This window comes from Cebus imitator, unplaced genomic scaffold (genome assembly GCF_001604975.1).
Source record: "Cebus imitator isolate Cc_AM_T3 unplaced genomic scaffold, Cebus_imitator-1.0 Scaffold280, whole genome shotgun sequence".
Classification (NCBI taxonomy): domain Eukaryota; kingdom Metazoa; phylum Chordata; class Mammalia; order Primates; family Cebidae; genus Cebus; species Cebus imitator.
This window is the reverse complement of record NW_016107595.1, coordinates 2,540,269-2,553,391: the sequence shown is the minus strand read 5'-3', so window position 1 is coordinate 2,553,391 and position 13,123 is coordinate 2,540,269. Positions and strand designations below refer to the sequence as shown.

The window sequence follows — 13,123 nt, the reverse complement described above, 5'->3', positions numbered from 1 at the left end:
AGGCCGAGGCGGGTGGATCACGAGGTCAAGAGATCGAGACCATCCTGGCCAACATGGTGAAACCCCGTCTCTACTAAAAATACAAAAAATTAGCCGGGCACGGTGGCAGGCACCTGTGATCCCAGCTGCTCGGGAGGCTGAGGCAAGAGAATTGCTTGAACTTGGGTGGCAGAGGTTGCAGTGAACCGAGATCTCGCCACTGCACTCCGATGTGCAAAGCAAGAGTCACTGGATCTGAATGAGCTTTATGCCTGAGTTGTGTGACCCCTCAGAACCTTGAGCACCTCAGTGATGAGGTTTTGGGAGGATCCATTGTTGGCGTCAGACAGACCTGGACAACTCCAGGTTTGTGTTTGGCCGCCAGTGTTGGCCTGGACATTTAACCCAACTGATCCTCAGTTTTTCTATCTGTAAAATGGGGGGCTGTCATTAACAGCAGCTTCTCAGGACCACCATGAACCCTGGAGGTCCTGGCATGGTCCGGGGCTCAGAGGGTCCCCGCCCCCGCCTGACACGTGCTCCTCTTTGACCCCAGACACAGCAGTGATCAGCCCCCAGGATCCCACGCTTCTCATCGGCTCCTCCCTGCAGGCCACCTGTTCAGTGCACGGAGACCCACCAGGAGCCACCGCTGAGGGCCTCTACTGGACCCTCAACGGGCGCCGCCTGCCCCCCGAGCTCTCCCGGGTGCTCAACACCTCCACCCTGGCCCTGGCCCTGGCCAACCTCAACGGGTCCAGGCAGCAGTCGGGGGACAACCTCGTGTGCCACGCCCGAGATGGCAGCATCCTGGCTGGCTCCTGCCTCTATGTTGGCCGTAAGTGGGCACCCAGGACACCCCAGGGGTAGCTCTTGGGAGTGGCATCTCCCTCTGGAGAGAGGCATGAATCGTGGGCCCTCTGACCTGGGGCTAAGCAGTGGGCAACTGGCACGGCTATGCAGGTCTAGGTGGGAATGAGAACCTGGAGACCCAGTCAGGCACAGTGGCTCACGCTTGTAATCCCAGCACTTTGGGAGGCCAGGGCGGGCAGATTACTTGAGGCCAGGAGTTCGAGACCAGCCTGGCCAAAATGGCGGAAACTCTGTCTCTACTAAAAATACAAAAATTAGACAGGCATGCTGACAGGTGCCTATAATCCCAGCTACTCCGGAGGCTGAGGCAGGAGAATTGCTTGAACCCAGGAGGTGGAGGTTGTAGTGAGCTGAGATCGCACCACTGCACTCCAGCCTGGGCAACAGAGGGAGACTTTGCCTAGAAAAAAATAAAAGAAACTGGAGACTGAGTCACCAGCCTCTCCATTGCCCGTGCAGGTGTCACCAACCATGCTGGCATCTCTCAGCATGGGGCTGAGACGGTCCTATCTGCCCTCCTTCCACTCCAAGGTGGGGGCCTGGCGGGCAGGCAGCAACCCCTCGGCCCAGGCTCTGCTGGTCCAGACCCTCAGCCTGCTTCCTGCACCCTCCCCCTCTCCTAGTGCCCCCAGAGAAACCCTTCAACATCAGCTGCTGGTCCAAGAACATGAAGGACTTGACCTGCCGCTGGACGCCAGGGGCCCACGGGGAGACCTTCCTCCACACCAACTACTCCCTCAAGTACAAACTTAGGTTGGTGGTGGCCCGAGGGCCATGTGTGTGTCCCAGGCTGGCTGCATGACCTTGATGAACGCGGACCCTCTCTGAGCCCTCATGTCCTCTCTGCACCCTGAGGCTGCCATGGTGAGATCTGGGGACCAGAAGGAACCCTCATTTGTCCTGTCCCCCTCCCATCCCCACAGGTGGTACGGGCAGGACAACACATGTGAGGAGTACCACACAGTGGGCCCTCACTCCTGCCACATCCCCAAGGACCTGGCTCTCTTTACGCCCTATGAGATCTGGGTGGAGGCCACCAACCGCCTGGGCTCGGCCCGCTCCGATGTGCTGACGCTGGATATTCTGGACGTGGGTGAGCCCCCAGTGTCCACCAGCCCCTTCCCTCAGCACCAGCCCGGCCCACCAGGCAACTGGAGGGGTCCCTTGCACCTTCTCATTTCTCCTGGGGTCCCGCCTGCCCCTCCCCAGCCGTAACGCAACTCCTGGGCTGTCCCTGCTGGTCGGAGGGGAGGTAGGTAAGTGGCTGAGCATCCGCTCATCAGTCCGCAGCCAGGATACCCCCACTCCTCGGAAAACACCTGGCCTGGCCACCTCCCCCTCGGCAGCCCAGGTGTGCAGGAGGGGGCCCTGGGGAGAGGGAACGGGGCGCCCAGGTCGGGAGGCGCCCCAGGAAGCCGAGGCCTGGAGCTGGGGGGCGCTGGGCGGGAGGCAGGAAATGGATGATCTGTGAGCAGAATTGAGCCTAATCTAATTAGGGTGTTTCTCAGCCCCAAGCAGGCCTGTGCCTTAACCCTTTCAGCCCCTCACCAAGGCCTCAGGGAGAGGCGGGCTCACGCTGCTGCCCTCAGGGGCCCCCAGAAAGATCCTCAGCACCCTCAACACACACACCGCCCCCAGGGTTGTAGCCTCCATCCCTGCCCCCACTAGCTTGCTTCACTCTTCCCCACATCCTAAAGCTACAATGAGAAGGTTCTAAGCCTCAGTTGCTTCTCAGCACCCAGCAAAATGTCACATCAAAGATTCTGGTAAAAGCGGAAGGGAGGTGGAAGTGGGGAGGGAGTGGCAGGGGTTCCCAGAAGGCTGGCAGCCTGACAGCCCCCCGGCCTCCTAAGCACGATAGTAATGATATCATCAGCCCTGCCATGTCCGCTTTCCCATAGTGAGATGAAGATCGGATTGTTTCTCCAGTCACAGATAATAATGGTGATAACAGCTAACGTTAATTAGGTGCTGAGTGTTTCTGCAATATTATTTATCGTGTAATCCACCAGTCCTGGGGGTGGGGGCAGAGGGAGGAGGAGGAAAACAGGCAGGTGCCACCTAGGCCACGTGGCCTGGGCCGCGCTTCTGGGGGGAGCTCAACCCAGACAGTCCCAGGCTGAGGGGGGCCTGAGAGCGATTCCCCGCATCACAGTGACCAGGTCCGCCCCGCAGTGACCACGGACCCCCCGCCCGACGTGCACGTGAGCCGCGTCGGGGGCCTGGAGGACCAGCTGAGCGTGCGCTGGGTGTCGCCACCCGCCCTCAAGGATTTCCTCTTTCAAGCCAAATACCAGATCCGCTACCGAGTGGAGGACAGTGTGGACTGGAAGGTGCCCCGCCCCTTCCCTGGCTCCGCCCCCGTTACTGCCAGGCCCCGCCCCCGCTCCTGCCAGGCCCCGCCCCCTGCTCTGACCCTGTTCTCACTGCTCAGGTGGTGGATGATGTGAGCAACCAGACCTCCTGCCGCCTGGCCGGCCTGAAACCCGGCACCGTGTACTTCGTGCAAGTGCGCTGCAACCCTTTCGGCATCTACGGCTCCAAGAAAGCGGGGATCTGGAGTGAGTGGAGCCACCCTACAGCCGCCTCCACCCCCCGCAGTGGTGAGCACCACCCCCCAGGGCTGGGTGATTCAGGGGCCAGCCCCAAACCAGCTAGAGCCTCTGTTTCCTTCTCTTTTTTTCCTTTGAGACGCAGTCTCGTTCTGTCACGCGGTGGCGTAATCGCCACTCACTGCAACCTCCGCGTTCCGTGTTCAAGCGACTCTCCTGCCTCAGCCTCCCGAGTAGCTGGGACTACAGGCACGCGCCACCATGTATAGTTAATTTTTTTACTTTTTCGTAGTGATGGGGTTTCACCATGTTGGCCAGGCTGGTCTCCAACTCCCGACCTCAGGTGAACCACCCACCTCGGCCTCCCAAAGTGCTGGGATTATAGATGTGAGCCACCGCGGCTGGCCGTGGTGGTGGTTGTCGTTGTTGTTGTTTTTGAGACAGAGTCTTACTCTGTGGCCCAGGCTGGAGTGCAATGGTGCGGTCTCGGCTCACTGCAACCTCCGCCTCTCGGGTTCAAGCGATTCTTCTGCCTCAGCCTCCTGAGTAGCTGGGACTACAGGCACTCGCCACCATGCCCAGCTAATTTTTGTATTTTTTAGTAGAGACGGGGTTTCACCATGTTGGCCAGGCTGGTCTCGACCTCCTGACCTCAGGTGATCCACCCGCCTCCACCTCCCAACGTGCTGGGATTACAGGTGTGAGCCACAGTGCTCAGTCGGTTTCCTGGTTGTCTCCAAGAGAGTAGAGGTCTCAAGCTGGTGACTCCCCAAGCCCCCCAGGGCTGAATGTGGCCTTCGATCTATTTCTTTTGGTCTGTTATTTGGAAAAAAAAAAAAGAAAGAAAGAAAGAAAGAAAAAACCTTTTACCTATTTGTAGAAATTCAAAAACAGGAAGTTTTTACACAAAAATATCCTAGATTCGCTAGAAAAATTAATTCTCTAGAAAATGTAACAGCATGGCCCACAGCCCCCACCAGCAGCCACCATCCCTTCTTGGGACCCTCACTCTCCATTTGCCCATCCACACCTGGCCTGTTCTGCCCACTTAGACTCCCTCCTAAGAGAGCAAGCGAGTTGGAGACCCCTGCTTCTAAGGCCAATGGGCTGCCAACTCACTTTGATGGGCCTCAGTTTCCCCTTCTGATCAAAGCAGGGGGATGGGAATGATTAGGTGCCTGAGTCTGCCTCCTCTTCCTGTCTTGGGCTTTCTCTGGGTCCACAGACCTCTAGTCTCCCTTTTGTGAAATGAAACGAAAGCTGTTACTTGGAATGTCTGGCCTCTGTTTCCCCATCTGGAAAGTGGGGACGAGAATCTCACTGGCCTTGGGCTGTTGTGAGGGTTGGATGACATAATTTGTGGCAAGTACCCACACGGTGGGTGTCACCTAAGTGCCCGCAGGCAGCAGGCATGGAGGTACTCACTTGTCGGGTCCCCCCCACCCCAGGGTTTCTCTGCAAGGGAGACCACTTTTTCTCAGGTGAGGACACTGAGGCTCTAGGAGGTCACATGGGTCTGAACTCAGTTCACAGGAAGTCCAAGCTCACGCTGGCTCGTGAGATGATAGGGAAACTGAGGCCCAGAGAGGGTCCCAGAGCTAGGGAGGGGTAGAGTCAGGCTCCAGCCAGCTCCACAGCCCCTATCCCGGGCCCCTCCAGGTTTGGAGGTGGGCGGGAGCAAGCGCAGCCGGGAGGGGCCTGAGCCTTGGCCCCTGCTCGTGCCCGGCACCTGTGATTCTTGCACGGGAGCCAGCAGGCCGCTGCAACCGCAGGGGAGGCCGGGGAGGCCGGGGAGGCCAGCAGGGGCGGCGGGGGCCGCGGCCGTGCCAGGGCCTGTCAGCGGGTCCCCGGCTTTATTTATGACGTGAGGCCGATGTCCTTATCCGCCGGCCTGCTGGGGGCTGGCTGCAGCCGGCAGCTGGACCAACAGGCCGGCCTCCCACCTGGCCTTCCCGGCCCACTCCTTGTCCCATGGGCCCATGCTGGGGACTGTCCCAGGGGGTCATCTTGCACTCCGTCTCGCTTCATCTGTCACTCTTCCCCTGTGCCTCTGTCTTGATCTCTTTGTCCCTGTGTCCCCACGGTTTCTGCCCTACCCTGATCAGGCCCTTCCCTCCTAGGCTGACCCCCTTGGCTTTCACGCACCCTGCGTCTCCATCTCTCATCCCTTGGCCCAGGCTCGCTCTCTCATCAGTGCCTCTTTCTCTTTCTCTCTCTTTTTCAGCCCCCTGCACTGTTTGTCTGTCTCTGCGTCTCATCCCCCCGTCCTGGCCTCTCTCCTTCTCCCCTCCCCCCACTCCACTCGCACCTGGCTCAGGCCACAGGAATCGGGTTCCCGGAGGAGATGTGGAGGAGGAGCCCCTTCCTTCCCCCGCCCCCCCACCTCCCCAGGGACGCAGCCGGGCCAGGGGCGCAGCTGGGCTGCTGTGCAGGGCCGCAGGGAGGACCTGGTCCCTGAGAAACGTGGAGGGAGGTTCCCCGAGGGGAACTCGGTCCTGCCGCGCCGGGGGTCTTCCCTCTCCTGCCCGCGCGCGTCCCCTGCCGGGCGCGCCCTGACACTGCCGCTCCGCCCACCACCAGAGCGCCCGGGCCCGGGCGGCGGGGCGTGCGAGCCGCGGGGCGGAGAGCCGAGCTCGGGGCCGGTGCGGCGCGAGCTCAAGCAGTTCCTGGGCTGGCTCAAGAAGCACGCGTACTGCTCCAACCTCAGCTTCCGCCTCTACGACCAGTGGCGAGCCTGGATGCAGAAGTCGCACAAGACCCGCAACCAGGTAGGAAGGAGGGACCCGCGGGCGCGGGGGTGGAGACGGGGGCGGGGAGCTGGGGGGCGCAGGCGACAGGGGAGGGAGAAGCAAGCAGGCTGTGAACGCAGGTCTGCAGCCCCCACGACACCTCTGCCTTCCTTCCAAGCACAGGACGAGGGGATCCTGCCCTCGGGCAGACGGGGCACGGCGAGAGGTAAGGTGGGTCCGAATGGGTGGGCGGGAGGGAGCAAGGGGGGTCCCCTTTTGGTGGCTTGCTCACACCCTCACATCCGCCAACCTCAGCCTGAGTCGCTGAGATGGAATCCGCCCTCTTCCTTTTTTATTCATCAGCATGTACTTACCACGTACTGTATTACTGGCATTGTTAGCCTAAGAACATTCAATGCCCTGAAAATGTCCGTAGGGGAATCTCCTCTGAAATGAATGAACATACCCACCCTAGTTAGCAGCATGGGCGCCTACTGCATGCTGACCCCGTGCCAAGTGCTTTACCTGCTAACGATGGGATGCTCAGATAGCCTGCCTTCTCTGATGGGGAAGCCAAGGTCCAGAGAGGGGCAAAACCCTGCCCAAAGCCACACAGCCAGAAGCGGTGGAGACAGGACCCGAATGGGGGCTTCTTCAGTGGCTCCCTGCTTAGCTCCCCTTCCCCTCTGCCTACAGGTCCTGCCAGATAAGCTGTAGGGGCTCAGGCCACCCTCCTTGCCACCGGAGTTGGAGAGGCCAAACCCAAACTGGGGCCACCTCTGTACCCTCACTTCAGGGCACCTGAGCCCCCTCAGCAGGAGCTGGGGTGGGCACTGAGCTCCAATGGGCTGAACAGCTCTGACTCCCACATGAGGCCAGCTTCGGGTGCACCCCAGTGTGGGTGTGTGAGGGTTGGCTGAGTTACCTAGAACCCCTGCCAGGGCTGGGGGTGAGAACGGGAGTCACTTCCCCCTACCCAGGGCCCCTCCAAAATAGTCCTTTTAAATAAATGAGCTATTTAGGTGCTGTGATTGTGAAGGTGAGTTTGGGGCCTGCCTGGCCTGGGCTGGGGGCTGTGAGATTTAAGGTCTAATTTTGAACTCCTTGGAAAATGTGATTCAAAATTACTTAGTTGGCTGGGCACGAAGGCTCACCTGTAATCCCAGAACTTGGGGAGACCAAGCTGGGAGCATCGCTCAAGGCCACGAGTTGGAGACCAGCATGGGCAACAAAGGGAGACTTGGTCTATACTAAAAAAACATTAACTGGGCTGGTAAAAAAAAACATTACCAGCTACTTGGGAGGCTGAGGCAGGACTGCTTGAGCACGGGGAAGTGGCGGCTGCAGTGAGCCGTGATCTTGCCAATGCACTCCAGTCTGGGTGACAGAGCAGCGAGACCCTGTCTCAAGCCAAAAAGCCTCAATTTCTGGGGAGGGTGAGAGTCTTTCACCCACAATCCCTGGCCTTGTGGGGGCCCCTCCCCAGGCACACTGGCTGCAGCGCCCCAGGACACAGATGGCAGAGTGGCTGAAGAGGAAGAACTCTTTATTGTGGGAGGTGTCTAAAATGCAGGAAGGTCAGCAGCGCAGTGGGGCACGACCCCAGCCAGCTGGCAGTCAGGGCTGGGCTGGGCGCCATCCGCCCCGTTTCCCATCTCCCTCCGTCCCTGGGGAGCCTCCATCACTCAGCAGATTCCGCATCAAACCTGAGATCCTGGAGAACCTCGCTGATCGCCTCCATGGTTTTAATTACCCTACAAGAGCGGATGGGAACTATAAATAAAACCCAGATGGGGCGAATTAGCTGCTGCCTCGAAGCTCCAAGAGGGCTGTGGCTATGGTGAGCCCCGGGCCCTCCTGCCCGCCGCCAGACCTCCAGGCAGCACTAGAAGCAGGAGGAACCACGTAGGTGCTTGGGAGAAGGGGTGATCCCATAGGTCAGAGAGGGCTGAGAGGAAAGGCCATCTTGGCTGGGTGCAGTGGCTCACGCCTATAATCCCAGCACTTTAGGAAGCCAAGGCAGACAGATCACCTGAGGTCAGGACTTCAAACCAGGCTGGCCAAGATGGCGAAAGCCTGTCTACTAAAAATAGAAGAATTAGCCGGGCATGGTGGCAGGTATCTATAATCCGACTTACTTGGGAGGCTGAAGCAGGAGAATCGCTTAAACCCGGAACGGGAGGTGGAGGTTGCAGTGAGCCGAGATCACACTACTGCACTCCAGCCTGAGCAACAGTGAGACTCTGTCTCAAAAAAAAAAAGAAAAGAAGGGCCCGGCGCAGTGCTCACGCCTGTAATCCCAGCACTTTGGGAGACTGAAGCAGGCAGATCACAAGGTCAGGAGTTTGAGACCAGCCTGACCAACATGATGAAACCCCATCTCTACTAAAAATACAAAAATTAGCCGAAAGTGGTGGTGGGCACCTGTAATCCCAGCTACTCAGGAGGCTGAGGCAGGAGACTTGCTTGAACCCGGGAGGCGGAGATTGCAGTGAGCCGAGATCGTGCCACTGCACTCCAGCCTGGGATTATACTAATTTTTTTTTTTTTTTGAGACGGAGTCTTGCTCTGTCATCCAGGCTGGAGTGCAGTGGCGTGATCTCGGCTCTGCAACAGCCGGGGCAGCAGAGCGAGACCCAGTCTCAAAAAAAAAAAAAAGAGAAGGCCATCTTGGTGGGGTGTGTACCATCAGGAAGTCATGAAGCGTGACTCTGTCAGATGTGTGTGTGCTTGGGGGCTGAGGACAGGCATGCGAAGGCGTGTGCCTGGTGGGGCATGGGCGACAATGTCCAAGCTCCAACTGACAGCCACGTGTGCAGGATTGGCATGTGTCAAGGTATACAGCAGGGTCCCGGCAATGCACAGCAAAACTGATGTGAAATTTCACAGTTGTGCCCTCTGGGGAATGTGTACATCTGGGGGCCACCAGATGAGAACACCAGTGTGCACAGGCAGAGGGTCCCTCTGCTGGCAGGGTCTGACCATGCCAACCCTGGTGCAAATGCCTGCCAGTGCACGTGCCACGCAGCCTGGGCAGCAGCGCTCACTTCATTTTCAGCTGGTGCATCTGTGCCGTGTCCTTCTGCTCCACCACCTCTGGCGTCTCCATCAGCTGCAGCAGGGCCACCTGATGGGAGAATGGGCAACTCGGAGGATGTCTCCACTGGCAGAAGTCACCCCCTGCCCTCCCACGCTGTTCAGGAAAAGACAGAGGCACCCAGAAAGGCAGTGCCTGGGTAGAGCCACAAGGGGCAGTGCTTTGTGTAGGAAGGTCAGCTTCAGTATACAGGGGCTCTGCCGAAGGGAGACAGTGGGCAGGCCAGAGGCAGGGCAGAGCGGGCATGCGGGTGTGGCCTGGGAACAGCAGTGACATTTCCATTGGTGGTAGGGGTAGGTTAGGCTGGGCCTCATGGTCCCAGGGACGGGACAGGGTGTTATTAGAATAATCCAAGGATAAAAGTAGGCCAAACAGGCTAGACGCAGTGGCTCACGCCTGAAACCCCAGCACACGGGGAAACCAAGGAGGGTGGATCACTTGAGACCCTGAGTTCGAGACCAGCCTGGCCCATATGGCAAAATGCTGTCTCTACTTAAAAAAAATACAAAAATGGGCCAGTGGCTTACGTCTGTAATCCCAGCACTTTGGGAGGCCGAGGTGGGCGGATCATGAGGTCAGGAATTCGAGACCATCCTGAACAACATGATGAAGCCCTGTCTCTACTAAAAATACAAAAATTAGCCAGACGTGGTGGTGGTGGGCGACTGTAATCCCAGCTACTCAGGAGGCTGAGGCAGGAGAAGCACTTGAACCTGGGAGGCAGAGGTTGCAGTGAGCCGAGATCACGCCACTGCACTCCAGCCTGGATGACAGAGCAAGACTCCGTCTCAAAAAAAAAAAAAAAAATTAGCCGGGGGTGGCATCACACAGCTGTAATCCCAGCCACTCAGGAAGCTGGGGCGGGAGAATCGCTTGAACCCGGGAGGTGGAGGTTGCATTGAGCTGAAATCAAGCCATTGCACTCTAGCCTGGGCAAGAGACTGAGACCCTGTCTCAAAAATAAAAGAGAAAAAGAAAAAGGCCAAAAAGGCTGAGACGGGTCGCTCCGGGGGGTGTGGCCTAGGAATTCCAGTGTAGAGCTTGATGTGGGCGTGGTTTTGCGTAGATATGATGCCCGCCCCCCCAAACACACAGGGTTGCAAGGCTGAGTAATTGGAGCCAAAGAGAGAAATAAGCCAAGAACTAAAGCTGTGATGGAGTGATAATACGCAGGCGGCGTGGGCTGGGAACCCCCTCGCCAGTATCTACGGGACATTGAGGACAGGACCCGAGACGCAGAACAACCAGAGTGGGTGGAGCATTGCTGGGGCGGGATCTGGGCATCTTGGAATAGCATTTAGGCGGGGCTGGGAGAAAGTGGGAGTACTCTGGGAATAAGGAGAAAGCTTGGGGAAAAAATCGGGGATGAACAGCAGAGGGCAAGGTCCGAGAATCCCCAAAGTGAAGCCTTAATAGAAGACTGAGGTGGGACAGGAAGGGGTGAGGTCTCCGTGTGGGATACTGGGACCACCCCCAATTCCCCAGACAGGGGTGCACCACGAGCGGAACTAGCCAGGGTCCTAGAGACACTGTGGGGAAGGGGTGGTGGCCTCACCGTGCCCAGCCGAGTCTGCTCCAACTGCTGTAGGCTGCGCACGTGGCTGGCGAGCAGCGGCTGCCTGCGAGGCCCGGCCAGCTCTGCTTCCACCGCCAACACCTCCCGCGAGGCGGCGGCGAAAGCCTGGGTCACCTCGTGCACTGTGCTCCGGTAGCGCGCGAAGTCGTAGTCCGGGCTGCTGCGCAGGTAGTGGCGGTGGCCTCTGCGGCAGGTGAGGACCCTGAGGCCGCGCCCCCAGGCTCTCAGGCCCTGCACCCACGCTAACCTCCAGGACCCCAGCGGGGAGAACTGGCAGGGAAGACGCTTCCTGACTCCCGCAAGGGAACCCGAGACAGGCCCACCCTGCTCTTGGGGAGGAGACAGAAGCCACGAGGAGTGGGTCGTCGGGCAGTGGGAACGTGCTGTGGGGCGTTTCTTGTGAAGGTGAGGACCTGGTGCCCCGAAATCCCCGCCCCATCTAAGTGGGCAGCCGCGCGAGGATCCAGCTCCTCCTCCAGACACGGCCGAGACCACGTCCACGCCCAGAGCGGGCCGGGGACTGAACCCTGCGCCCCCAGAGCCCGCACTCACTCCTCCAGTCGGCGGAAGCCCTGCGCGCGCTCAGCCTGCAGCTGGTGGATGCGCTGCACCAGCGTCTGGATCGGGGCGTCTTTCTGCGGGGAGGGGGGCACGGCTGGGGCATGAAGCCGGCGCCCCTGGGTGTGCGCCGCCCGCCCCTCGCCCGTTCCCGCTCGGGCCTGGGCTCACCCAGGGCCACGCCGAGTCCTCGCGTCCCGGAGCTTCGGTGGCCGCCTCAGCAGCCGGCACCACAGGGACCACGGGCTCCGCCGCCGCCTCAGTGATCATGACTGCGCAGCCCTGACCAGGCTCCGGAGCAGGCCCTTCAGCTGCACCCGACGCCCCCTACAGGCCGGGAGGTCCACGGATCGCCACCCTGCGGCCGGCCAACCACCAGACCCCGGGGAAGAAGCGGGAGCCAAGACCGCGGGCCGCCCAAGCAAGCCCTGCATCCTTCACCCACCCTTCGAGTTCCTGTCCAGCACCCGCCTGTGATCCTGTTTTTCCTTGAATGTGCAGTTCGGAATACAGCACAGCTGTCAGCCTTGAGTTCGTTTCTATGTATGTTTCTCAACACGGACTTCGAAGTGAAACAAGTATTAGCGTGAGTTTTCACGTTCAACAGCGTGAAGTAGGGCCGGGCGCGGTGGCTCACGGCTGTAATCCCAGCACTCTGAGAGGCCTAGGCAGGTGGATCTCCGGAGGTCGGGAGGTCCAGACCAGCCTGGCCAACATTGCAAAACCCCATCTCTACTAAAAATACAAAAATTAGCTGGGCATCACGACGGACGTCTATAATCCCAGCTACTTGCAAGGCTGAGGCAGTAGACTCACTTGAACCCGGGAGGCAGAGGTTGCAGTGAGCTGAGATCACGCCGCTGTACTCCAGCCTGGGTGACAGAGCTGACTCCATCTCAAAAAAAGAAAAAAAGGCCAGGCGTGGTGGTTCACGCCTGTAAATCCTAGCACTTTGGGAGGCCAAGGTGGGTGGATCACCTGAGGTCACGAGTTCAAGACTAGCCTAGCCATCATGCTGAAACCCCATCTTTATAAAAAAGAAAAAAAAAGTGTGAAGTAAGCCTGGCAACCTAAGGAGGCCCGATCTCTACATAAGATTAGCCTGGCATGGTGGCTCCCGCCTATAGTCCCAGCTACTCCAGAGGCTGAGGTGGGAGGCTTGCTTGAGTCCAGGGAGTGGGGGGTTGCCACGACCTATAACTGTGCCACTGCATTCCAGCCACAGCCACAAGTGACTGCCTCAAAAAAAGTGCTGTGGCTGAACTCCACTAACAGATTCATTGGTTCTTCAGAAAATCACAGGAGTGAAGACAAGATTCAGTGACAGGGACCGTGTCAATGGCCCAGAGTTGAATTGGGTGTCTTATGTAATAGCTCTGAGCTTGGGGCACCGGAGGGGCCAGCACGACCTCAAGTAAACACAAGGCCTTGGAGCTTTCTGCTGGAGGGACACAAGGCCTAGATTGAACTTTGGAAAGCTTCCTCAGGGAGAGAAGGAAGACGGTGGTAGGATGACCTAGTGAAGAGGGACCAGCTCAGCTACAGGTGACAGACACCAGCCTATAAGGGGAAGGGACTACGCCGTTAGGATACACCATTGGCCATGCGCTGGCTCACCGACATTGAACCTTCATCAAAACTAAACAGGGGCCCAGTAAGGTGGCCTTATAATCCCAGTACTTTGGGAGGCTGAGGCAGGACCACTTGAGCCTAGTCCAAAACCATCCTCCTGGGGAATATAGCGAGATACTATTTAAAA

General features: G+C 58.8%; 2 protein-coding genes across 3 annotated transcripts in view; one reads left to right on the top strand and one right to left on the bottom strand.

Annotated features, from left to right (window-relative positions):
- CRLF1 (cytokine receptor like factor 1) overlaps positions 1–7,164 on the top strand; it is a 13,944-nt gene extending 6,780 nt beyond the window's left edge. The window contains exons 2-9 of one of the 2 annotated variants that reach the window (XM_017501323.2): positions 536–817; positions 1,476–1,605; positions 1,776–1,945; positions 3,028–3,185; positions 3,287–3,455; positions 5,985–6,172; positions 6,317–6,359; positions 6,830–7,164. In XM_017501323.2, the coding sequence (XP_017356812.1) occupies positions 536–817; positions 1,476–1,605; positions 1,776–1,945; positions 3,028–3,185; positions 3,287–3,455; positions 5,985–6,172; positions 6,317–6,359; positions 6,830–6,843 (1,154 nt within the window). In that variant the 3' untranslated portion in view covers positions 6,844–7,164. Of the gene's footprint in view, positions 1–535; positions 818–1,475; positions 1,606–1,775; positions 1,946–3,027; positions 3,186–3,286; positions 3,456–5,984; positions 6,173–6,311; positions 6,360–6,829 lie in introns of both variants that reach the window. The other variant, XM_017501321.2, reaches the window with a different exon arrangement.
- Positions 7,165–7,662: 498 nt separating this feature from the next.
- On the bottom strand, positions 7,663–11,684 carry REX1BD (required for excision 1-B domain containing). Its single transcript, XM_017501319.2, has 5 exons — positions 11,536–11,684; positions 11,359–11,441; positions 10,786–10,990; positions 9,181–9,260; positions 7,663–7,887 (listed from the first exon to the last, which is right to left on the bottom strand). The coding sequence occupies exons 1-5, from the start codon at positions 11,632–11,634 to the stop codon at positions 7,815–7,817; spliced, it is 540 nt and encodes a 179-aa protein (XP_017356808.1). The 5' UTR covers positions 11,635–11,684; the 3' UTR covers positions 7,663–7,814.
- Between the last annotated feature and the right edge of the window lie 1,439 nt (positions 11,685–13,123).

Bases quoted from the DNA above. Each gene is read 5' to 3' on its own strand.
- REX1BD (XM_017501319.2), bottom strand. From the start codon at position 11,634: ATGATCACTGAGGCGGCGGCGGAGCCCGTGGTCCCTGTGGTGCCGGCT. The intron at 11,442-11,535 runs GTGAGCCCAGGC...CCCTCCCCGCAG, and splicing joins AGGACTCGGCGTGGCCCTGG to AAAGACGCCCCGATCCAGAC. The intron at 9,261-10,785 runs GTGAGGCCACCA...TTCTCCCATCAG, and splicing joins AGCAGACTCGGCTGGGCACG to GTGGCCCTGCTGCAGCTGAT.